Genomic DNA, 26,091 nt, shown 5'->3' on the forward strand with positions numbered 1-26,091 from the left:
CCAACATTATCAGCTAAAAATTGGTCCGGGGGACCGAAAATTTCAGTCCCCGGACTGAAATTATCGGCAGACCAAAATTTTCGTGACAAGCCTTTTCACTGGTCTTCCTTGGGGGGCCAGTTTTGTCCCTCTGAGTATCCCCTTTCTGTAGTCCGCCTGAGTTTACTTTGATATATTTCCCTGCCCTTCCATTTGACCATACAGTCCCTGTGGTACGTACATACATGTATAGATGGCATCCAAATTCTGTATAGTAATTCTGTGTAGTAATACATTGTGCGCACTAATGTAGATGTTAAATTTGTGGTTAAAACTTACGATCTGACTTCCCAAAGTTATGTAGGGCATATGAAATAGCAGAATCGGGTGAGTGCGATGATTTCAGTTTAGTGTATGACTGAATGAATGTTATGATCTCCTACATCCATTTTTTCTGAAAGATCCTCCACAATTTCATTGAGTAATTGTTTGTAATGTGTCCTGTCGTGTGTTTGTAAGCTATGGTCGTCATCCTCCTCGGCATGTGTCTTGAGGACCAAGCTCATGTTTTATTGTGTAATCGGTATCGGGGTGTTCCATCCCAGTATATGTGTCTTCAAGTAGATCTGCATAGAAATCAATTTCTTGTACACGTTGTTTCCCATGTGCAAGGATGGCTAGTATATGTCTAGTTTGCTTATCGTGTAGGGGGAGCATATTGATAGTCTTGACCTCAAACTTCTTGGCAAGAGCTGCTTGGTGTCTACAGGCAGCGCCTGTGCACCCTGTTGTACATGAGCATGTACCAAGTTCCATGTCGGTCACATATTAAAGCAATCCAATATTAGGAATGTTTTCCTCTACTGTGTATGTTGAATCGCGGACTTGCTTCATGTTTACTATATTTAAGGTTAACTTAGAAAGCTCTCTGTACCTTAAGTTCAATCCTGGTTTGTAGCGACTGTGTGCTATATCTAAGAGCCTGCCTGCCTAATAAACCTCCATTGTTGCTGTTATAAAATCAAACATTTGCACAAGGTTGTATGCCTTAACTCTACCGAATATGATCTCTTTAAGGACTCTAATACCAGCCTCAGCATAGTTGTTTGTGTTATTTCCCCGGGGAGAACAAGCTGAAGGAAGATTGTTACAATGATACCCCACTTGTATTAGCAATATGCCTGATGGCACAAGCGCACACCTTATTACGGCAATCGGGTGAGCTTGTTTTTTGTGACAGTACAGCAAGCTTGGATCGTTACAACTGCCCGACATTTATTATGAGTACATCAAGTTCAGCAGGGGGGATACCACTTGGGGTAGTTATCACATCTGGTGAATCAGAGACCACAATAACGGAGGCATTTTCATATCTAAAGACAGTAATGCCCAAAAAAAGCTTTTATGGGAGGAGTGGAAAAGGACCGGCTATGTTTATAACCGATGACTGTGATGCAGAGAAAAATGCACTTAAATCTACTTGGCTACATTCTACTCAGTTGCTATGCATTTTTCACTATTTGCAAAGTTGGTGGAGGTGGCTATGGAATAGTGAACATAGTATTGAAAATGCTGACAGGCAGCCTTTGGTACGAAAACTGGTTTATACAACTGACGAAGCACATCTTGTAAAACAGTACAGCGACCTACTTTCACCTATGTCTACTGTATTTACACACAAAAGTACCCCCAGCTCATAAACCGCCTTAAGACATTTTGGAAGAGGAGGTCTGAATGGGAGGTCTGAATTCCTACTGCTGTAGAAATGCATTGCCACCGTCACTGCCATGTTTAGCATTATAGGTCTTAACCATTTCTTGCAGCTTATGGAACATGTGTTTGCCATTTGTCTCACCAAGGTTATGCACCCTCCACTTTCTGAATAGATAGTAAACATCTGTATATAGTGGGTTTAATGAGCGGACTTTCTCCAATTGTCCATCCTCTTTATCATATTGAATCCCTAAGTTGAGGTTATGAAGATGCAATGCTGATGCCGGTGAGTGCCCTTGAGCAAAGTATGATTGAATTTTGTCAATTGTTTCACCACTCATAGGCCTAAAACTTAATGCTTTGGCTGAATGTATTGTATGATTGTGATCCCAAAAAAGGGTAACTTCACAAGGGTGTGTTTTATGTTTTTTATTTATGGAATACTGTGTGTTGTGTACTTTAAGTGTCTGTTTTCTTGTCTCGAAGGTGCAGGTCTTTCTTTCTCGTTTTATTCGAAGGTTTGCGTTTGTGTTGACAGTGTCTTACAGTCTTGTACACAATTCTTTCTTGTACACAATTCTTTTTCCACTCGTCTTTGTTCCCCTACTTATTCTGTACGTAGTTTTTGTGTGATCATAAAACTCTTGTATCCACTGAATCCACTGAGTTGCTTCACTAGTGGGATGTACATTAATAAGAAAAACACTTGAAACTACAAAGTTGTTTGTGTTAAACGTGGCACTTTTGGTTATTGATATTGACTGGAATATGTACGAATGTTGTGATGGTAGTACCAGGCTTAAGATGTACCAGGCTTAAGAGAGGTGGTAGATTGTCATGATTTATGATAGTATCTGTGGCTGGTGTTTCTGCCTCTATATCACAACTACCGCTGTTCAGCGGTAGAGGAGGTGAATTCGGAGGAGTGGTGATTGGACTGGTTGGCGGCGGTAGAGGAGGTGAATTCGGAGGAGTGGTGATTGGACTGGTTGGCGGTGGAGTAGGTGAATTCGGAGGAGTGGTGATTGGACTGGTTGGCGGTGGATGAGGTGAATTCGGAGGAGTGGTGATTGGACCTGGTTGGTGGTAGAGGAGGTGAATTCGGAGGAGTGGTGATTGGACTGGTTGGCTGTAAGCTGGTAATCGAAACTGTAGCTGTATGTGCGCTACAATCGGCTAGGTTGTACGATTGTAGTGACGGTGAAGTGAGGGATGTCCGAAGGATATCAGAGAGTGTACATTGCTTTGATGATGCTTCAATCTTTTTTTTGTCAATGACTTGCACACCAAAGGATGTTACTTTAGGAAGTGAAGACAACGCTATGCGGTGGAAGCTCTTTGCTCTCTTTGGCTCTAAAAATATATTAGGAGCATAATACAGACAGCAATTGCGGTCTGTTCTCTCACCGGCAGGTCTACATTATTGTGTGAACACAAGGGGTTGGGTAAATCTGTTGATTACATAGTTGATTACATAATAGGTACATATACTGTATACTTACAATAGCTTCCCGTTTAGAAGTTCCTCATACATTATCTTTCTGATTATGCCGATATCCATCTATACATGATTTAAGTAAAGATGCCAGTGTGGTACGTTTGAATGCACACATGTCCTACATTTACTTGTTTGAAGTTAATGGGTTCTTCCCTTGTGATGTGTAGAGCATACTGTTAATAATCAAGGGGCTTAGTTTCATTGTTAGCAGATTGATAACGGCATTTACCTGGCATACGAAGACGCCACAATCGATCCCATTTGTCTGGTCTGGTATTTTCTGTGTGTACAATATCACTATAAAGTAAAGTACCATGAATGACAATCCTACAAACCTTTTTAGCAATAAAGGACCACTCTCTCCAGTCCATACCTCTATCAGAAAGATCGTTCAAATAGGACCTTACAAATGAAATGAGCAGTAATGTTGAATTCTTCTATACTTACTGTACACTTTACGTCACTTGTCCAACAAAACTTATGTTCTCGTTCAAAAGAGAGTCGTAGAACTCTATTTCTTTCTTAGGAATGTTGATGCTCTTTAATGTTTACACGTATATGTGCATGTATACATGGATCAACTGTTTACTGCTATTATGGGTCACTATACTCACCAAAAGTGTCCAGTGATTACGTTAATAATGAAAAACAGTCATTCTTTCTGAAGAATGTTTGCCTATAATTATGTACATGAATTTATTAAATGGTCGTAAACATGCCATATGTAGACGCACTTCTCCATACACGGTTGCGGTCTAAGTATACCTTTTTGAATAGACTAGGGAGACCAGAGAATCCTCTTGTTTGGTACATGTCTAGGAATAGGCTAGTAAACACCTGGATGTGCTTCCCTCTCTGTATTGAGATACTTGTGCAAATTTTCGCACAAACTACCAATTTCGTATTTTGACGTTGAACCTATTGTGCCGTAGGTACTCTACTGATAAAAATAAGAAAACTTCCACCATACGAAAATTGCGTAGTACCACAATGTCCTACTTTTAAATTATTAAATTAATTACATGTACCTCAGTGGCTTCTGTTGATATCAGCTTCAGGTATGTTTCAATTATCTATAGAGTACAATCATTATAACTGTGTGTCATCATGTGATGCGTTATACATGTACCTCAGCATTTAGCCATCCAGTTCCTAAAAGTCTTCGACTGGTATTCAATGACAAAACTGTTGGGTGGTCACCTGTATTGTATGGAACAAATTGTATGGAACAAATACAGCTGTTAATGTCTCCCATTGCCTCGGTTTCTAACTGCAGTACATGCGTACTTACCTTGAACCAATTCATAAAACAACATAAACGGGCTTTGTTGCAATACAGTTGCTAAGCTCACTGGTGTCACCTAGTTTCAAATTGTACAAAATTAATGTCTATCCGTGTTGTATAATTATGTCATACTTTACTTACATCACTGTCACTTGCACGAAACCATTTAGATTGATCCTTGATTGACCGAAAGAAGGCTGTGTAATGTTTCAGTGTGACAGTCAACTGATTGTGTGCCATCAATTTGTACACACTTCGTTTGCTTGGAACGTGGAGAGCTATAAGTAAGAAAACAGTAAATAAAGAAAACAGTAAATAATACAAGTTATTACTGTGTAGATATAATAAGTACCTGAATTTGGACTTTGAAGTTTGTACGATTTCTGTATGAGAATACATCATTACTCTTTTCTGTTTATGTTCATCCCGCTTGAAACTTCGTGTATCTTGGTTGATTTACGTGAATACAGAGGCATTTTGGTAACGTCCCCAGTTCATTACTTATCTCCAATTCTACCTTCTTGTCAAGGCATCTGTAGTAATTATAGGACTCTGTAACTACTATACTGTATTGTTTCTATGGCAATTGAATGCATGCGATATAATGTACGCAAATATCACACGTGACTTCTAAATTAATACCTGACACACTCTCCCACACTTTCTCCTTCCACCCACTCAGAAAACAAATCTTGGACATTAAGCGGTCTGGTGTCCTGAAATGTTTTAGACACAAACAATTTTCTTCAAGTGTTAAACAGGCAAGCAAGCAAGCTAGTACATGAACACTGACCAGTATGTGCATGTATAATAGATTGGCGCATAATAGATGGAACAATTTAACTTACACGTGTATGTAGTTCTATGCACGTGGTTGTTGTCGTGTTTGGATGTTGAATTTGGTGACCACACCTCACACATTTGACTAATGGTAATAATATTAGTATGTTTATTATTACTGTCATTACAACTTTACTTTGGCTTGTGACAGTTGCTGATAAGGTTGAGGCAATGACGTCCTTGGCCCTAGATTATTCATTGACCTTAAGTAATGATAGTTATATGTTCTAGTACTAACCTTGAATCTACTTTCCCCTCGAAGCTAGCTAAAAGAGCCAAGTAGAATTCGTGAGCATCATATTGTTGCCCCTTCTTTATGTCCAATGATACATCTGTTATACAAACACTTATTTTTGTTATAGCAGAAAATGCTGTCATTTACCGGGTAAACAAGAGAGCATAGGATGTACTGTGACAGATGTAGAGCGACTTTGTACGTATGAGTAGTCACTCAGTACCCTTCCAATTGCACCAATGCTACACAGATGACCTGGATTGAGATGGCACAGTACATCCATGCAAGCACCTTTTATGTCTATCTCCCTATATTAAGAGTCTACTCTGTACTTACTAATCCAGCATACTAATCCAGCAACAGTTCTCGCAATCTCCTGAATGTACCCTGGAAAACTCATTGAAAATGCACGAGAAGCTGGGAGTGTTGAACATGCATTGAAGGACAGCATTCATATAGCAATTTGACGCTGGGTTGGTAAAGCCTGGTGGATAAGCCGTTGTACACCTCTCCTGGTTCTCTGCTATCATCGGTTAACTGGCTCAGAGGCTTGGGTTTCCTCTTGAGAGGGTCAGGTTTCTTCCTGGAAAGACACAATGGTTTCCTCTTGCTCATGTTGGCCAGCTGATACCTCTTCAATGTTTAAAGTTCGCGTGTAGTTGGAGGTAAACACGTGGGCATGGTATTATGGTATTATTCGGAAGTATACGCGATTCCGTAAAATACTGAGCCCAAAATAAAAATTTGCAATAACAGGAAGGTTTCCATATGCTGACTCAACGATATTTGTTGCTGACTCAGCAATTTTAAATCAGCTAGCTAGCTAGCTAGCTACATGTAGTTCTAGTGAGGCAGAGCTCATGTCAACGATTCTTCCAGAGACTAGACTCATGCATATACACTACTGTGGACTAGACTCATCTACTTGTAAGAAAGGTATATAAAAAGGAGGAACCTCATTACACTTTATCAATACCCGCTTCTATACAACTACAGGTAGTACTGTACTGTATGTAGGTGTATGTAGGTGGCTGTTGATTATGTCAAGAATTGCCAGCATGAACTTGTGAGCATCTTCTTGGTTTATACCTGTTTGGAGCGTGGTATGACTATCCTATAGCCGACTATATAGGGCTGGACAGAAGGGAGAAGGGTATTGGCTGCCAGTGATGCATCTCAATAAAAAATGCATCTCAATAAAAAAGTAAGCAGCTTTTTTTTATTGTAATAACAATTATCACTTTTCAGCTGAGAGTTTCCAGAGGGAAGAAGCCTGGGATACATGCAGCCTCACTATACATGATAACTTTTCACTTCACTTTACTTCCCTGAACATAATTTCTGTTAAAAGTTTACATCGAATGTGCATTAATAGTCTCTGTACCATGATCATGTGTTTCAAATGTTTATGCATGCCTCCTCCAACATGCAAGATGATCAACACTGAAACCATAATTATAAACCACTAACTCAGCCATGATGTATTTAGGATTGGCTTACATACTTATAAGGCTCTTGATAGCACCAGGGACCAGGGAGCACTCTTGTGCTCCTGATAGCACAAGAAAATATATAGAGGGCGATCATAATTCGAAAGTGCCAAGTCAGCATATGGTTAATATCACCATTCCAGCTTTCGGTGTTAAAGTTCCTTTGTCTAATAAAAGCGAGCAAAATGTAGAACTTGCACATGCGTTACTTATAACTGAAGTGATCCTGTACCAAGAACGATGGAACAGGGTCACTAAAGTAGAAAGCTGTATATACCAGGAACAATGGAACAGGGTCAGGGTCACTAAAGTAGAAGCTTGAATTATAGCGCCTGCTGCTGACTGGGATCCTACTCCATGCAGCCAGCCATACTTCTCTGAGACTCCAGGCTTCTTTACTGTGATCCTAATCCACAGTGCATATATCTATAGTACCACTACCTGTTCTCAAATGTTTCAGCATGCCTCCAGTCTGGTTTAGTTTTATTGCTCTGAGTTGCTGTGCAAGTCATACATGATGAACATACATGATGAACAACATCACTATATTCACTGCATTATATTTCTGGTTTCTTTTTAATCATGTCACCAGCCGAGGGTTTGCACTCTAGTTTGTTTGTTTGTCTGTTTGTGACGACTCACCTGGATGCCATAGCGCTGCATTTGCAGCATAGGTAGCCTTCACAGACTTGATTTAAGTAGTGGCAGATTTTGATGTTAAAGCTTCTTGTTAAAGCTTCTTTGTCGAGCAAAAGCTAAGAACTAGGTCTGCTTACCTGGATATTCTAGCACTGCGTTTACAGCATGAGCAGCCTCCACACAACAAGTTAGTACTTTTGATAGTGGCAGCTTTATATGGAACGCCAAATAGGTCAAAAATACATCCCACTTCATAGGGGTGTCTCACACATCTATCGGTTGCTTTGCACACATCGATCTTTACCCACTTGTACACTTTTGACATCTATAGACATCTATAGACTACTTGACATCTATCGACTACTTGACATCTATCGACTACTTGACATCTATCGACTACTTGACATCTATCGACTACTTGACATCTATCGACTACTTGACATCTATCGACTACTTGACATCTATCAACTAATTGACATCTATCAACTACTTGACATCTATCGACTAATTGACATTTATCGACTACTTGACATCTATCGACTACTTGACACTAGTTGGAATCCGCCCAACTATACTTGACACTATCCATGTACAGTTCATTTAGTCTAGATAGTAGATTACCACAAATGTGTGAGTAGTTGTACTGAAATGTAAATATCTTTTGATTGGAGCATTTCTAAGAAATGGTGTTGATACCCGTGTGTAGATGAATGACTAAACTACATCATATCCAAAAATGTTTCCATTAGTAAAACCAGTAGGTTTTACATAGGATTGGCAGTGGGTTTGCCTGTGTTTAGCAATATTTCAATTATTTTGACTCATGTTCAAACTGTTCTATCTCTGCAGGGAAAGGCCACATCAAGAAACTGGCTGAACAGATAGTTTATTTAGCCTTTTCTCTCTTTGTATCTCTCATTTCATAATCCATAAACATTTTAATGAATAAATATTTTCATTTTAAAAATTGCACTATTTCGACGTTTCACCGCTCTTTGTCTGACTGACTAAGTAAGTAAGTAAGTAAGTAAGTAAGTAAGTTTCTTGCCCAGCATTTACTCCAAGTACAGCCATCTCCAGGACATTCTGCACAGGGTTTCCAAACGACTACAACCTGGATTACAAAGCGCTTCTTCAGATTTGCGATTGCTTCCACGAGGCAGATGACCTCTCAGTCTCTATTTCTCTTACCTAGACAATTCCGCCATCTTTAATGACTCAGCAATTGCGTTGTGGCCAATAATAATAGATAGGCGTGGCTAATAAACCGTCCGCCTAAAATCAGTGCAGCAGTGCTTTTCCAGAGCCTGAGGTGTTCCTTTTCTTCACACTGTTCAGCTCTAGCTCCCTTTCTCTGACAGGCATGCTATATGCACTGGCTAGATATCATGCTCTTAAAATGGCTGTCATTTAATACTGATTCGCAAATTCAACATAATTATCAAGTAATAAATTATTACTCATTATACTATAATTATTAGTCCAGAGATATTCGAGAAGATATCTGATTAGTCCTGTCTTCTCTTCTTGTACTGCCTCTTGACGTTCCACTTATGCATGTCATGATACGTAAACTGTACTGAAAAAGAAAGGGAATCCGACTAGAAAAACATTTGCAATGTGAAAAATTGCTAGGATTGGCCAGGGGAACCACAAAAAAGCGTGGGAACAAGAAATCAGACGAGAGCATAACTCCAATCCGTTACAACGTCATGAACATGTACAATACATAGTATATTAAATAATAGACTGTGTTCCAGATCCACCTATCAGCTTCCATCCACCACATCATTCCATGCAGTCACCAGTACGGTCCGTGCATGTTACTACGCATGGATGGACTGTGTGTACCTGTGCTCAACACTGCATGTATTAGGAACATCAATTCATCACAAATCATCATGATTATGTGCCCCACATTCTAAAATGGATGTATAATAAATATATATAGGGATTGGTCATCACTCCACCAGTAAAAATTGCGTGGCATATTGGCTGGGAAAACATGGGAAAACTACCAGTATACATGTGATTGACGTTGTAACGGATTGGAGTTATGCTCTCGTCTGATTTCTTGTTCCCACGCTTTTTTGTGGTTCCCCTGGCCAATCCTAGCAATTTTTCACATTGCAAATGTTTTTCTAGTCGGTAGAAACATAAGGTGGTGGGTTTGTGGTGATCGACTAATTGACATTTATCGACTACTTGACATCTATCGACTACTTGACATCTACTGCTACGTATACTTACATCTATCAACTACTTGACATCTATCCGATATGATACTACTTGACACTAGTTGGAATCCGCCCAACTATACTGTACATGATCTAGTTGGGCGTGGCCCCACCCATTCATTGTAGCCCCACCCCACAGGGCATGGTCCAATTTTAGGTCAGAGTACATGTACCTACGTACCTGTGAGAAGTATAGTATAGTACAGTGCAGTGTAGTAGTAATCTAGTCTAGTCATGGCTCTTCATGTTAGCTCTAATGAAATGATCGAGTTTCTAACAATATTGGAAGATGGTAGATCTATAAGGACTATTCAAGTGGAAGATGAACAAGGAACTTCCAATGTGCACAGTCTACTTCATCAGTGTGAAGACATTCTCGAAGTTGTTGTTTATGCCTCTGACTCCAGCTGGGTGTGGAGATGCCATTGTTGATGCAGTAACAGAAGTGTATAAGTATATTGAAGTAAATTGCCTAAGAGATAGTCACAGAAGAGGGAGACCTTGTGTGAACGTGTCTGAGACTCAGTTGGAGCACCTTTTGTCGTTTGATTTTAGAGTTAGAGATATTGCACACGTGCTTCATGTATCTGAGAGCACTGTCAAGCGAAGAATAATACAGTTTGGATTTGAAAACAAATTACAGCGCACAGACATCTCCGAATCTGACTTGGATATTATTACTGCTGATTTTGTTCACCAGTTTCCAAACAGTGGACAAAATACTTATGATGGTTATCTAAGAGGGAAATAAGAATACAACGATATCGAGTAAGAGAGAGCCTTTCTCGTATTGATGAAACAGGAGTACAAAGACGTCTGAGACGAGCCTTACACCGCAGGAGATATAGTGTACCTATGCCTAATAGCTTGTGGCACATAGATGGGGCACCACAAATTAACACGCTGGAGAATAGTAGTACATGGAGGCATTGATGGTTTTTCTCGATTACCAATCTATTTAAAAGCGTCTACTAACAACAAATCTGAGACTGTACTACAGTGTTTTTTGCACGCTGTTTCTTGTTATGGTTTACCTTCACGTGTGCGGTGTGATAAAGGAGGCGAAAACGTTAAAGTCTCAGAATACATGCTTTCAAATCCTGAACGAGGTCCTGGTAGAGGTAGCTGTATTGTAGGGAAAAGTGTCCACAACCAACGGATAGAAAGATTGTGGAGAGACGTATTTGTTGGTTGTCTGTGTATGTTTTACCGGTTGTTCTATGCTCTCGAAGACAACAGTTTATTAGATCCTACAGATGAAGTGGATATAATTATTTGCATTACACTTCGTGTTTCTTCCACGTATTCAACAACAACTAAATGTTTTCCGCGAGAGCTATAGCCATCACAGATTGAGAACTGAAGGCAATAGGACGCCATACCAGCTTTGGATAGAGGGAATGACCTCACTAACAACAGATGGAGCAGCATTACAAAGAGTATTGGATGATTCATCAATTGTAAGTATTAGTGATGTGTTTAGTGATGTGTTTACCTTCATTAGTTTACGAAGTCTGTGCATGTAGTACGACGTACAAAATGTATTTGAAACTGGTGGGTCAAAGTATAAGCATTGTGTTTAATTATTTCCTAACTATTATTACAGAGAGATTATGGAATAGATTGGAACGGCCTCCCTTGTATCGAGTCCCAAGATGGGGTTGCAGTCCCAAGCACTAATTGCCCACTGTCTGATGCAGTTTAGTATGCTTAAAGAAGAGGTGAACCCACTTGCTGTTTGTGATGACTATGGCATATCGTTGTTTGGTCGCACCAAAGACTTTAGTAGCTAGATGTCTGTCTATTTAGAATAATGTAAATGTAACATAATGATATTGAAAGAATCATGATAAAGTATGAAAGTGATACAGGGTGAATAGAACACAAAAAGAGTATAATGTTCGAAAGAATTATGATAAATTATGATAAAGTATGAAAGTGATACAGGGTTAATAGGTTTTGTCAAACACAAAAAGAGTATATGTTCATTTTATTGCAGTGCTTATAGGCAACCAAATCCTCCATGGTTTTTCATACCATATACCATTTTCTTTTTAAACTCCTCTGGATTGTTATAATACTTGGAGGGCAGGGCAGGGTTAGCTCCAACGCACAAGTGGACGACGTGGGAAACACATTGGTATCGTTAAATCTCAGACCCAAAGAGTTATCAAATCCCATCGGTGGAACAGACTCTGAACCAGTAGTAAAAGAAAGAAGGTCTTAAGACTGACAGAATCCTCCGAGTCACCTACAGTATTAGCCTAATGATAACAGGCACACTGCAATTATAGTTCATACCTTCAACACATTCACAATCGTACAGAAAATCTACAAACAGCATGTAAGTAGCCTCTTCTTTAGCAAGATCATTTGAGCCCTTAGGTGAAAAGTGGGTGATTTTGAACATGGCCTTCATGGTCTCTGCAATAATTACAACAAAACTAATTATGGTTACCAGTTACACACGACACTTACCAGCAGTCAGAACTTGTGTGTTATTGTGCACAAATAGAGGCCTCATTAGTTCAGGGTACTTCACAATTGCTTCTCCCACACCGTTCACTTGCAATCCCTCCTTAAGCTGGTTAATCTCTGCTAAAGACTCGAGAAGAGTGTAGTAGAGTTTTAGTGTCTTCACTATCTCAACTTTGTCTGCTTGCGTCGAGGTAAAAAGTGGCTTGCTGTACCCGGCATTCACAATGGTGTCACATTCATCAAGGATACAATCTTTTAGGTCTTTGTCATCAGCAGCATCATTGATCTGCAGGTACAGTGTTGAATTATACACATAATTATATAGATAATATTATATACCTTCTGAATAAGGATCCGGACGTTAGTATTTGGTACTTCTTCATCAGGTATGTCAATATCACAGATTTTAACACCACACAAGTATGCGTAGAGACTACTTCCAAAAAAGGAGAAACCACTACCACCCTGAGTGATTCCCATGGTCATCAATTTTCCTACGGGAAGAAACTTCTCACCCTGTATAAAAAAGTGTATGTCAGCGACTACGCATACACACTTTTACATCATACCTGCAAAGCCAATAATCGTGCCGCACAACCTTACTGTTCTCATGGCCCTCAAACATGGACTGAGCTATCTCTTTCCCCAACAGGCACCAAAACTCCCTGGATGGGCCTCCACCATCTTCTGCTTCCTCACTTACAAAGTGAACCTTAATTAGAGCATAATGTAGAGTGTTTATACACCATTAATCCTTATTCTAACCGTCAATGTCTTGATGCTTGTAAATGCAGGCCGCCTTGCAGCTCTGAGTGCATCTACTAACACATGAGTGCGTCGTATTGGGTATTCCTTGAACCGATACTCAGACAGAAGCTTCAGCAAGCAAGAAAGAGAGCTGACCATCACACTGCACACAGTACAGGTATAAAAAGTGTTATAGTGAAATTTAAAGCTTACGATTTATGTTGAGTATCAGGTTGCTTGCTCTCTGTCAAAGCCTGTTTAAGTAAGGCATCCTCGATCTCCTATAACATTAAATCAATATTGTAACACTAACTTCACTAAAAGGATACTAACCTCAAGTAGTCGATAGATGCTGTCAAGTAGCTGATAGATGTCAAGTAGTTGATGGATGTCAACTAGCTGATAGATGTAAGTATACGTAGCAGTAGATGTCAAGTAGTCGATAGATGTCAATTAGTCGATAAATGTCAAGTAGTCGATAAATGTCAAGTAGTCAATAGATGTCAAAAGTGTACAAGTGGGTATAAAGATCGATGTGTGCAAAGCAACCGATAGATGTGTGAGACACACCCTTGAAGTGGGATGTATTTTTTACCTATTTGGCGTTCCATAGCTTTCGGTGTTAAAGCTCCTTTGTCTAATAAAAGCGAGCAAAATGTAGCTTGAACAGAACTTGCACATGCGTTACTTATAACTGAAGTGATCCTGTACCAAGAACGATGGAACAGGGTCACTAAAGTAGAAAGCTGTATATACGAGGAACAATGGTCACTAAAGTAGAAGCTTGAATTATAGCTCCTGCTGCTGACTGGGATCCTACTCCATGCTGAAAACCATACTTCTCTGAGATTGCAGGCTTCTTTACTGTGATCCTAATCCACAGCCACTATACCTGTTCTCAAATGTTTCAGCATGCCTCCAGTCTGGTTTAGTTTTATTGCTCCTGAGTTGCTGTGCAAGTCATACATGACAACAACATCACTATATGCACTGCATTATATCTTTTTAATCATGTCATTAGCCGACCTAGTTTGTCTGTTTGTTTGTCACAGGTATATCTACTCACCTTGGTACCACAGCACTGTATGGATAGCCTTCACACAACAATATCTTGGTTTAAATAGTGGCAGTTTTTGATGTTAAAGCTGCTAAGAAGCTTGAACAAGCTTTGTGACTGGGTCTGCTTACTTGGATGTTCTAGCACTGCATTTACAGCATGGGTAGCCTCCATACAACAAGTTAGTACTTTTGATAGTGGCACCTAAAAGCTTCGTTGTCTAACTGGAGCCATACTTCTCTGAGACTCCAGGCTTCTTTGCTGTGATATATCTATAGTACCACTACCTGTTCTCAGCATGCCTGGTTTAGTTTTATTGCTCGTCATACATGATAACAACATCACTATAAGCAATGCACTGCATTATATTTCTGGTTTCTTTATACCGTAAATTGATGTAATTACAGCGCCAGAAAAAATTAATTCCACTTCTGAGTGGCGCATCTTTAGAACACAAAAAATTGCAAGCTGGCGCCTAAATTATGGTGGCGCTTATGTTCTACAGCTAGTATAGAATTTGTAGAGAAAATGGGCGTGGTCTAGCTCAGTTTCATTTGCTAGCTGCATCGTTGAGAGCCGAGTGACTCGTGAACAACATTCAGTGACTGTAGCTATGGGTTAGACAACTGTTTAGAAGTCAAAGATGCAGGATGATTGTCTTGATGTCTCAAAACAAGCCTTTTTATAAGCGCCAGACGGTTGGACCTAAAAAATTATGCTGATGCTGCTTAAATTATGGTGGCGCTGTAATTACATCAATTACGGTAATCATGTCACCAGCCACCAGCCGAGGGTTTGCACTTTAGTGCTCTAGTTAGGTCATGTATTATGTGTTACACTGCTTATACATTAATTACCGACTATGTTTGTATTGTGTTCATGCTCATGTGCCAGTGCATTCAGTGGCGGATCCAGAGGAGGGTCCATGGGGTCCCTTGACCCCCCCTTTTGAAGTTTGAAGTTAACTTTAGAAGGCTGAATGACACCAGCTAGCTAATTATCAGTTTTTGTAGCTTTGATTCAATGATTGTACCTGTTGTTTTGATGTATCAATATTTTTATTGTTAATATCAATATTTGTTTTGATGTATCAATATATATGCGTTCAGGTTAGCTAGCCTAGGCTAGCTAGTTGACTGTTTGTGATCGTGGCAGCTAGCCAGCTCTATGCAAGTCTATTATGGGACTTCCCCTGGTGGGATTTTCCCTAGTCACGTGTGACCGGAAGTGGGCGTAAACCCAAAAAATTCACGCTGCGCACGACTTACCAACTCGCGCTGCGAGCTGGTTAGTTTGGAACCCCCCTTTCATTTTCCTGGATCCGCCACTGGCATTGGATTAGAGTAGTTTCCGTGGTGACGGCGTAGGCAGAGGGGGGCTGACGGGGCTAGAGCTCCAAACCAGCTTGAATCTATGGTGGCCCTGAGTGCTACTCCAGTTGGTAGTTGGAGTTGGCAGTTGGCAGTTGGCAGTTGGTAGTTCGCAGCAGTTGGCGGCAGTTGGTAGTTTGTAGTTCGGAGTTGGCAGTTGGGAGTTGGTAGTTGGTAGTTCGCGACCTTACTTTGCAGTTAGCAAATGTTGTATATAGATCTTTGCACTGCCTTAACCGATTATACGCCATGACGTATTTCCTGCTTCCCCGTATACACATCGAAACGACTGAAGTACCCATTGGTACTATCTCCCAGTACCCACACTTTGATCCCACGCTTGATCGGCTTCATAGGCATATACTGCTTGAGAGCGGACCGACCCTGAAATTTGATCATTGCTTCATCCACAGCAAGATTCTTGGATGGATTATACAAGGCTGAGAATTGCAAGCTGAAATGATCAATCACAGGGCGGACCTTACCCAGCCGATCAAACGTGGGACTTCCTCTCGGAGCAAGATGTTGGTTGTTGACAAAGTGCAGGTACCGAGAGATTTCCCTGAAGCGCCACCGAGGAATCCTTGTCGTGATGGGGGCGTAGTGTGTAAGAGGGTCTCTACTCCAATAGTCGTCCAGAGATGGTAAGTGGACAATCCCCATAAGAATACAAAAACCCCAATACGCTTCCAATTCTTCAGTGTCAATCTTCTTCCATTTATCGTACTTGTCATCTCCCATAACCTCCCTGGCGTATCTATTGCTCTCAGCCACTATTTTCTCCTGTAGTTCTTCGTTGACGAAGAGGTGAAAAATGTGTAGCGGGCAATCAGAGATCTCTACAGTGGGACCGGTCAGGGATGTGAAGGCGTTTACTGTGACAGTCGTCAGATTCTCAGACCATTGGGTAACATTTGCACCTGTTTTTATTTAAAAAATAATAATTTGTTATGAGCCTCTTCTGATGTTATTTTACCTGGAGGGGGTGGTGGCGGTGGCGGTGGCTGGTGGGGTGGTTGAGAGGGGGGTTGGTGGGGTGGTTGAGAGGGTGGTTGGTGGGGTGGTTGAGAGGGTGGCTGGTGGGGTGGTTGAGAGTGGGGTTGGTGGGGTGGTTGAGAGGGTGGCTGGTGGGGTGGTTGAGAGGGGGGTTGGTGGGGTGGTTGAGAGGGGGGTTGGGGTGGTGGGTCTAGGCCTGAGTCACTCGTATCGTCTAAATAATAAGAACAGTGTTCATAATAGTTCTATGATTGTAGCAATTATGTATTTACCATATTCGTCGTCGTCCGACTCAAGGTCGGAAAATTCATAGTCGCTACCTTCCTGCATAGGTTCTTCTGGGTCCTCCTCATCATCGGACAAGATATCCCCAAGTACCTCCTCCACAGTGAAGTGCTGTCTCTTGGTCATTCTTCAAGTTTTAGATAGTTAGAATTAATTTTACATGTATTTTATTTTATTATGTTGTACTATTGTATTTAATAATATCTGTCAGTATTCAAACCGTTTTTGTGCAAAATTTTTATGTGTTACCCCCATGCAATGCTTAGTCTACAGTTACCTTAGCTAGCGCTCGGCCGTTTGCAGTGCTCCAGCAAGCAGTAGGTCCTCCTCCTTTTGAGATCTTGCAAAAAGAAGACGTTCAACTGCAGCTGCCGCAAAAATGCGTCTATGGCATCCTAGCGACATGACGCATAAATGCGTCTGCGGCGTATAATCGGTTAACCATAACTCATCTAAAAGTGCCCCTCCCTGCTGGGATCTGGGAATACTAGATACGGCAATGGCAATATTAATCTTATATGTACACATCTAGGGAGATCACTTCAAGTCTAGTCCTCATGTATTCCCAGTGGCTGCAGCTCAGGAAATAGCCGCGGCTTAAAAGCGACCTTACCTCAAATCTAAGTACTACTTTTGCGGTTCTTGTCTCGAGGATAATGAATCATTCTGTTCTCTATGTGTAATCCAATTTAACGCCTTTGTATTTTCTCAACACCAACCACCTAATTAACCATTAACAACTTACTAAGCCACAGCAACCAAGTTAAGACATGGCCATTGTGTAGAGATTTGGCGAAGGCGTTGGGAGGGGGGGGTTGACCCCATCCCGCGACCCCTAACTAATTAGTCATGGGTCACGAGAGGGATTTTAAGCCCAAATTAAGGGGAATTCCCCTTACCCTGCGGAAGAACGCTGATCACGGCTAGGAGACCTAGCCGGAGGAAAACTTAAAGCACACTATAAACACTCAACTAAAGGGGCGGGTGGGCGGGAAATATCAGTTTGCTGACACATGCGACCACGTGGTCCACCACGCGCATGCTCAACACTCGACTTAACCCGCAGCTCATACTTGGTACGTTTAATTGCTACATTTAACGCCTTCGTATTTTCTCAACACCAACCACCTAATTAACACTTACTGGAAAATAAGCCACAGCAACCAAGTTAAGACATGGCCATTGTGTAGAGATTCGGCGAACCGAGGGGAGGGGGGGTTGACCCCATCCCGCGACCCCTAACTAATTAGTCATGGGGCCCAAATTATGGGGAATTCCCCTTAATTAACCCCACAAGCGGCTGTGAAACTATTCTCCTTTTAGAGGGGAAAAAGGGAAGGGAAAAAGGGAACAGCCCCCCACCCAAAACCACACCAAAAGCCTAAGCCAAAATACAAATAACAGTAACAATGACCATTGCTAATATAAATTAAGTGTTCTGTTTATGATTCAAGGTGCTGCGAGAGACACCTACCAGCTGATCTCAAGACAGACGGACATACTGAAGATATGCTGAACTTTCCCACCTTCTAGCGTCTTTATGATGCAGTCCTTCTTAGCTGCCGTCGTTGCTGCTCCAATACGGAAACTGTGGCTGCAATAAGTAGTAGGGGCCTCCCGCAAACCTTTTCGCAGCTGATCAACAAATCGAGAACGTGATAACAATTTCCCGTCCGCGAAAACAAATAAGGGACCCTGCGAAGAACCTCTAGCACAACGGTAGTTCAACAGAGCGGACACAGATCTGTTCCTGTCCAACCCAAGAAGATGTCCACACCCTTACGAAAGGGGTCGACGCCTTAATGCGTACTTTGATGGTGTTGGGCTTGTCCTGGTGGTCCACCGCCAGATCCCGATATGGCAGATGGCAAGATGGATCATAGCTGTCATCACTGGGCACAGTCATTTCGCCACATCGGAGAAAACCGAAGAAACCTAGGCAACGCCCAAATCATTTTTGTGTCGTAGTCCTCAGAAGACACATTCCAAACCTGTTTCAACTTTCGAAGAATGGTTGGGGTCATGGGCAAGCGAGGTTTGGATTTTATGCCCTTTTCGGCCTGGTCCCTCTTGATCCCTTTGAGCCCGTACTCGAGACGATGCCACGGGGTGGCAAACAGATCCTTGTAACCTGCTGCGATTTGAGAGTACCTCACTGCAGACAGGTACACCTTAATAGTCCTAGACTCTCCCCTGCTAAAAAGGCAACAAATGAAGAGGCACATGATTCTGATATTGGAAATGGTGACCACGAGAACATAGCACAAAATTTAATATACCGGGCCTGACCCGCTTTGTAAGTGTTTTGTGTCGATTTTGCTAAACCACCTTTCCTAAAATAGAATGAAACATTCTTTTCCAGCTCACAGACGTCCAGTCCAGTTGCGTGGCAATGAGGGCCTGAAACAGTTCCTGCGGGATTGCTACCGGAGTCTGAGGGGCCTTGGGGCAGAAGTGAGATAGTTTGTCTCTGGATAATGCATCTGCAGCAGTGTTCAATCTACCAGGTAAGTGCTCTGCCACTATGGTGAAGCCAAACTCTGCCTTGAAAAAGGCTAAGCATCGCACTAAATGCATGGCCAACTTGTCTTTGCTTGTGCCTGAACGCAGAATTGCCACCACCGCACACCTGACTTGAATAGAATGACCCTGGGATGACCTTCCCCACAAGGCACACGCGACCACAACTGGTAGTAGTTCTTTCACCGTTATGTGAACTCCGACCCAGTAGCCTTGCCAAGGAATTTGAAACCAGTCTCCCGTCTGTGAAAAGGCTCCACAGCCCCATGATCCAGACGCATCAGAGGTGACCACTATGCCCGAGGGAGTGGATTCCCCTTGGATCATGCCAAGGAACAAACTCCACCAATGAAGGTCAGACCGAAAACCTAGACCTAGCCGAATGTGGTGATGGTTCTGAGTCGCCAGCATTGACGTGTCGATCATCCTTCTCAGGAATGTCCGCCCCGGTGGAACAACCTTGGCAGCATGGTGAAGCATTCCCAGCAGGGAGAGAAGTTCCCTCTTTATGCACATTCCCATGTGTGACCTGTAGCCTTACCAATTTGTCTTTTGGCAGCCGGACTTCCATGTTAATTGTGTCAAGGCAGATCCCCAGGAAAGTCAAAACCGTTGACGGGCTTATGGGGGGCCACTGGGACTCCCAGTGTCTGACATGTCGTCTGAAGGGAGTGGGCACAATCCCCTAATCCAGGCTTCCCCACCAGCAGGAAGTCGTCCAAGTAGCCCCTCGGAAACCCATTATCCACAGCAAGGCATCAGCGACTGCATTGAATATCTTGGGGGCCGGTCTCAAACCAAACGGTAATGCAGCGTCCACATAAAGGGCCGAGAAGCCAACGGTCACTAGGGTGAACCGGCACATTACGATACGCACTCTAGTTTCGCAAGAAGGGCGCCCTTGCCACACTGCAGTGACGTACCGTAGGGAGCACAGGGGCTGGGGAATACCATCGTTGACACTGAAATCAGTGGGGTGTGACAGGTCAACTATGAGCCTCGCTGGTTTGCTTTCGGGATTACCCCAAACCTATTCACATGAATACCAGGGGTGTCCACGGGCAAGGGGCCAATTACTCTGTTCAATGAGCATTCTGTACCCAAGTAGCTATCAATAACCTGAGCTCGCCGATTGCATGTTACTGTTTGTACTCCTCTACACCAATGTGAAAACCCGATGTAATGCCACGAACAATGTAGGCCACAAAGTCCCTGTCTGGGTGGGATGCTAGTAGCCTCTCCCACTCTGCCACGACAGTCCAGCGGTGGGGCTCCCTTTGATACCACTTGCTCCAGTGCACGAAGATCATCCATGTAGATGTAGCCACCTCCTGCCAGTGAGGCTTCAAGAGGGGGAACTGCAAGGAAGGACAATTGTTCTTTTAACAAACCCTCCCATCTGCGCATAGTAAACTCCAGGCCTTATTGCAGAGTCTAGTGCTCGCCCTGCGGATGTCCTTCTCCCCAATTGGTCCAACGGCCGTCCAGCCGCTCTCGACGTCCACATCATCTCGCCCTTCACACTGTCAGTAGCTGCGCATCCACGCTCTCCAAGTGGGAGTCCAGCGCAAGCGAACTGCCGCAATGCAGGTCTGACGTGTGTCCCTCTTGTCGCTGAAACTCTTGGAGGTCTGGCCGAGGATTTCATCTCGACGATTCAAGTCATCGGCAGATCGATTCGTCTCCGATCAGGTGCCGACTGAGATACGGACACAACTAAACACCTCTTCGGCAGAGTCAGCTTGGCCTATGCTGATTCACAGAGCCCCCACTCTGCCCCCTGCTCTAAGATGGTGTAACTTAGTCATTTTTATATCTTAATTTATTTTAATTTAAAAAATTTATTTTAATTTATTCTGCCTCCACTTTGGCCTCACTCACTTTGTCACCTCACTCACTTTGTCATCACATGTTTCAATATAAAAAAATTAAAAATTAAAAAAAAAATTATTGAGAACAGCCCCACCTCTTATTCCAAACTCACACCGCGGCAAAGCCGCGAGAGTCACCCATCACAACAGACGACCAGTACCCTCCCAAGTCCCTCCCAAGTTCTTAATGTCCCTTCAGCCTTAAAAACGACCAGTACCCACCATACCGTCATAATATTTCAAGCATGAAATAATGAGTAGCCTGCATGCACCAAGAAACACAACACACCAACACACACAACACACCAACACAATACTCAGCCAGGTTCCGTTTCTGCTAACAGTCACACTTTTGACCGATCCTCGGGCTTAGCCCCTGTACATTTGACCCCACACGTTGCACAAACGTGCTTAAACCGACAGTACGGAGAAGAACATTTTCCGTCGTTCCAGTCAAAACACGCCATTTTTACACATGAAGCCGGATCACGCCAGCGTCTGTCCGAGTGGCCCCTATCCGCCGAACGGGAGTCTCCCAGATTTCTACCCATGGAAGGAGGGGCGAGGGCACAACTCTGAGACGTCTCCATGTAATATACGAAGCTTACCTTGTACATACAGACTAGTAAGCATGCTAGGTTCCCATTCTTTGTACTGTACATTCAATAGTACACAGTGGTGTTGGCACGTCCTCCCGCGCTGGTTCTGATTAGCCAGGAAGGACGTGGCATACAAAGAGCTGTTCAGCTGTTCAGTTTTGCTGGAATTGCTGGGAGGCCGGGTCTCGTCCTCCGACGACCCGCCCACAACCGCACTGGTGCCACCCCCACTTGGGGTGAGAGGTGTGTCTTCTGCCCCGATCAATGGCAGGCTCAGGTCCCGCACATCCAATGGGGGACCACCCAGGCCACTACCTGCAGGTCGCCGGAAATTAGCAATGAGTGAGGAACATCATGTCCACCACCCCATCCTTGTGAGGACACGGCATCCGCCTCAGTGGAGGCACAGTCACCCGCGCCAGAGGGCACCAGGGGGGGCCTCGGAGGAGGCTCAGCTTTCCCAACGCCGGAGGGCGACAAGCATCTGCCTCAGAGGAGGCCCAGTCACAGCCATCATTTTCTAGTCTACATGCACTAAAGTACATACTATAAATGCCCTATCTTTATAGTACAATATTAATTTTTCGTCTACATCGCCGGAGGGCGACATGCATCTGAGGCCCAGTCACAGCCATCATTTTTTAGTCTACCTGCACTAGAGTACATACTATAATTATGCCCTATCTTAGTATGCCAACTACAATATTAATTTCTCGTCTACATTAGAGTATCTACTATGCCAATGATTATAACAGTATGTAGGACTATAGCTCCAAGGTTTTGATAGGCTAGGCTGTGACAGCACGTACCGGTGTGGGGGGCCAGAAGAGTAATTAGTCGAGCAATTGCGAGAGTCCTCAGTGACGACATTCAAGCAGCAGCAGGACCACTCCAGCTGTGTGCTGGGCATCAATCTGGTTGCATGAGAACACTGTTTAATGATCCCGAAACCGAAGCTATCATCATGGTCGACGCGACGAATGCATTTAACTCACTAAATTGACAAAATGCCCTGAGGAATATCCACCATCTCTGTCCATCACTATCCAAGTCTAGAAGACATCAATCTCTATATCGATGGAGAAACCCTTCTCTCACAAGAAGGCACCACCCAAGGTGACCCGCTGGCAATGGCAATATATGCGATAGCTGTCAACCCACATCTGAAACGTGACACAATGAAGCAGGTGTGGTTCGCAGATGATGCGTCTGCCGTAGGGAACCTCAGTGACTTACGAGGGTGGTGGGATTGCCTTACAAATGTTGGCCCAGACTTTGGCTACTTCCCAAATGCATCCAAAACATGGCAAAGGAAGGGCAGTTGGAAAAAGCTAAAACCACTTTTCAAGGAACGGATGTAACCACCACCGAGGAAGGCAAAAGATATCTTGGATCTGCGATTGGAAAACGCTCATTCCTTGAAACCTATATATGTAAAACAAAAGGTAGACACATGGGTGGAGGAATTGAAAAGATTATCATCAATAGCTATTAGTCAGCCACATGCTGCCCTCACACATGGCCTGTCTAGCAGATGGACATATTTGGCAAGAACTACTCCGAATATCAAAGATCTAATTAAAACGCTCGAAGAAACAATTAGAACAATCTTTATCCCAACTCTCACAAGCCAAAATGCCCCCAACGACAAAGAAAGACAGCTGTTGGCCCGCCTAGGAGGTCTAGGTATCTCAAACCCAAGCGAAAGAAGCACACTACACTACTCCACTTGCGAGACAATCGCAGGACCGATAGGACCTAAAGTTAAGCGTGATCAAGTAAGAATGAAATCCAATGCCCAGAAGTTTCGCAGACAAATAGATGAGAGAACCGCAAGTGACCTGAAGGAAACCCTACCAACGAGCTTTTGGGGAAGAGATAGACAGAGTGCATTCTTTGATGTTAGGCACCTTGCTACCGCAACTCCACCCAGACCCAATGCTATAGAAAAAATGAGTTAGAGAAGAAGAGATGTTATGAAGAGCGCATTAGAGACGGCTCGTTCACCCCACTGGTTCTCTCTGCTGCTGGAGGAATTGGCCCAGCCGCAACCATCGTATACAAGAGGTTGGCATCACTAATTTCAGAGACACAAGGAAGACAATACAGTTCTACCCTCCATTGGGTGAGATGCAGATTAAACTTCTCTCTACTAAGATCGGCTGTAATGTGCATCCGTGGCTTCCGATCTACCTTCACTTCCGAAGTCAATACAGATTCTATCGACCTGGCCGTCCACGAAGGCCAGGTGCAATCTTTTTAACTCAACGTTTTTTAACTCAACCATATAAGAATAATTAGATCTAAACATATATATATAACTTTCCTTTCCTGTATTGTCCCACGTACACATGATTATTTGATATTAAAAAAAAAAAAAAAACTTAACCTGCGGCTCATACTTGGCGTTAACTACGTTTAATTGCATGTAGCGAGTGACAGGGTGAGTTTTGTGCAGTAAACATATAGCTAGCATTCCGTGCCAAGCCCAATGGCGTGCCAAGCCAAATGGCCGGTATATCGAGGTGGCCGTACTTCAGAGAGCGAGGGTCTACTGTATACGAAAAATGGATGATGATGTGTACTGGTAGTATGGTGCATACAAGTTGCATGGTGCATACAAGTGGCACGTAAGATACTGGAAGGTTTGGATCGTATGGTACATACAAGTCGCATGTGTACTAGAACCAAAATAGCACTGTGTGCCCTATGGTAGCAGGATAGATGCACAAACACAATTGCTTGCATGTGGCATATGCATAGGGGTGGGTTTCAGGGGTTGCAACCCCTCCAAACACTCAGCTCAACACTTGTGTTGCTTGTGGCTAAATGAGCAATGTGGTTAACTTACAAGCAGGACACACTAAAGTAGTAAATACAAAATAATTTTCATTCCACACATACCATTCACGTAGACAGTAGATTTGTAAGTATACTTGTGCACGTTTACTATGTAGACAGTAGATTTGTAAGTATACTTGTGCACGTTTACTATGATGTCAATTTCAATTAAGGGGGCGTGGTCAAACATTTGCACGCTTTTGTTTTATAACCCCCTATAAATTTTTGGCTGGATCCACCCCTGGGAATGAACGCAGTCACATACAAGCAGGCTGTGTGCAAATCATAATGCAGCCTGATGCAGTCTGCATACATATCACGCACATAATTATTATAGCACACCGTCACGTATTGTTAGCCTCCTTCACAAGGCCTCAAAAAGGAGGCCTACTACTGACTGCTTGCGCATAATTTTCCAGTAATGTTTCCCATTAAACTGAATTTTTACCCGAATTATATCCTGAATAACATAATTATACAGACAAAGAATACTTTTCAAAAGTCAGACACAGAGCTATAATTATAGAGGTTGTGCAGATCCGCCCACTTCTGGCCAAAAAGGGGTTTGGTCACATATAAACTCGTGGAAAATGGGCGTGGTTACAAATGTCCGCCATTTTGAGTGGCAAAAAGTATCTTGATACGTAGGCTAAATGCTAAAAGTTGAGCTACGGTTAGAGCTGCTACACTGTTGGTAGTGCAATCAGACACTCTAAAGGATCAAGACTATCATTGTATTGCTTTCTTCTATATCTAGAATGCCATAGTTGATGTGTAGCTGCAGTCAAGAGAAAGAATGGGGAGCACAAAAGTTGGCATAACTACCATTTTGTTATTCACTCTATCACAGGCAGAAGAGTCAAGACCCTCTGAGATACTGAACATAAACATGATATGGAAACAGAAATCAGTGCAATAGACCAACATTTTCATGTGTGTGCAGCTCTATAAATCTACAATTCAGTCAATTGGTTTGCATGGTTTATCCATTGTCTTGTTGTTTATGCTCCTTTTCTTGACATGATAGCTTTATAGCAGTCGATACCAGACCCTCTCTTCGAGGAAGAGCGGCCTGGGATCGAGGCTAACGTATTGTTTGCTCTCATCCTGCACTTGTTTCGCGCATACGCATGTGGTGGCCAAATATCGAGTTGCAGCATCAATATTAACTAACGCTGGATGTGTACAACATTTATAAAGCGTTTATGCGCAGCACACATGTAGCGCACTTCACATTTTTGTAAGGGTAGCTATCACTTTAGACTCACTACGAAGAATAATTATAATGAATATGAAATGCTTATCGTCTAGTAGGTGCAAAGATACAGTAGGTAGCGGTCACTGCAAGTTTACAAGCTTAAAACCACAAGCCAGATGGAGTGACAGGAAGACTGCGCATGCCCATTGATGT

The 26,091-nt window shown here is 42.8% G+C and overlaps 3 protein-coding genes across 3 annotated transcripts; all 3 read right to left on the reverse strand.

Moving 5' to 3' along the window:
• Positions 1-11,798: 11,798 nt before the first annotated feature.
• On the reverse strand, positions 11,799-12,910 carry LOC135343664 (uncharacterized). Its single transcript, XM_064540635.1, has 4 exons — positions 12,734-12,910; positions 12,395-12,680; positions 12,218-12,340; positions 11,799-12,167 (listed from the first exon to the last, which is right to left on the reverse strand). Exons 1-4 carry the CDS (start codon positions 12,878-12,880, stop codon positions 12,070-12,072), a joined length of 654 nt encoding a protein of 217 aa, XP_064396705.1. The 5' UTR covers positions 12,881-12,910; the 3' UTR covers positions 11,799-12,069.
• A 2,883-nt stretch (positions 12,911-15,793) lies between these two features.
• LOC135344320 (piggyBac transposable element-derived protein 4-like) lies at positions 15,794-16,802 on the reverse strand. The gene is made up of 3 exons (XM_064541487.1): positions 16,794-16,802; positions 16,545-16,644; positions 15,794-16,488 (listed from the first exon to the last, which is right to left on the reverse strand). Exons 1-3 carry the CDS (start codon positions 16,800-16,802, stop codon positions 15,809-15,811), a joined length of 789 nt encoding a protein of 262 aa, XP_064397557.1. The 3' UTR covers positions 15,794-15,808.
• Positions 16,803-19,168: 2,366 nt separating this feature from the next.
• On the reverse strand, positions 19,169-19,885 carry LOC135344321 (uncharacterized). Its single transcript, XM_064541488.1, has one exon. It carries the CDS (start codon positions 19,883-19,885, stop codon positions 19,169-19,171), a length of 717 nt encoding a protein of 238 aa, XP_064397558.1.
• Positions 19,886-26,091: the final 6,206 nt, after the last annotated feature.

This window comes from Halichondria panicea, chromosome 11 (assembly GCF_963675165.1).
Source record: "Halichondria panicea chromosome 11, odHalPani1.1, whole genome shotgun sequence".
Taxonomy (NCBI): Eukaryota; Metazoa; Porifera; class Demospongiae; order Suberitida; family Halichondriidae; genus Halichondria; species Halichondria panicea.

Excerpts from the sequence above, each read along its gene's own strand:
- LOC135343664 (XM_064540635.1), bottom strand. The coding sequence starts at position 12,880 with ATGACCATGGGAATCACTCAGGGTGGTAGTGGTTTCTCCTTTTTTGGA. Across the intron at positions 12,681-12,733 it reads TCCGGATCCTTATTCAGAAG|ATCAATGATGCTGCTGATGA; the intron begins GTATATAATATT and ends CTGTACCTGCAG. Across the intron at positions 12,168-12,217 it reads CGATTGTGAATGTGTTGAAG|GTGACTCGGAGGATTCTGTC; the intron begins GTATGAACTATA and ends CTAATACTGTAG.
- LOC135344320 (XM_064541487.1), bottom strand. Across the intron at positions 16,489-16,544 it reads ACCGCCACCACCCCCTCCAG|GTGCAAATGTTACCCAATGG; the intron begins GTAAAATAACAT and ends AAATAAAAACAG.
- LOC135344321 (XM_064541488.1), bottom strand. The coding sequence starts at position 19,885 with ATGTGCATAAAGAGGGAACTTCTCTCCCTGCTGGGAATGCTTCACCAT.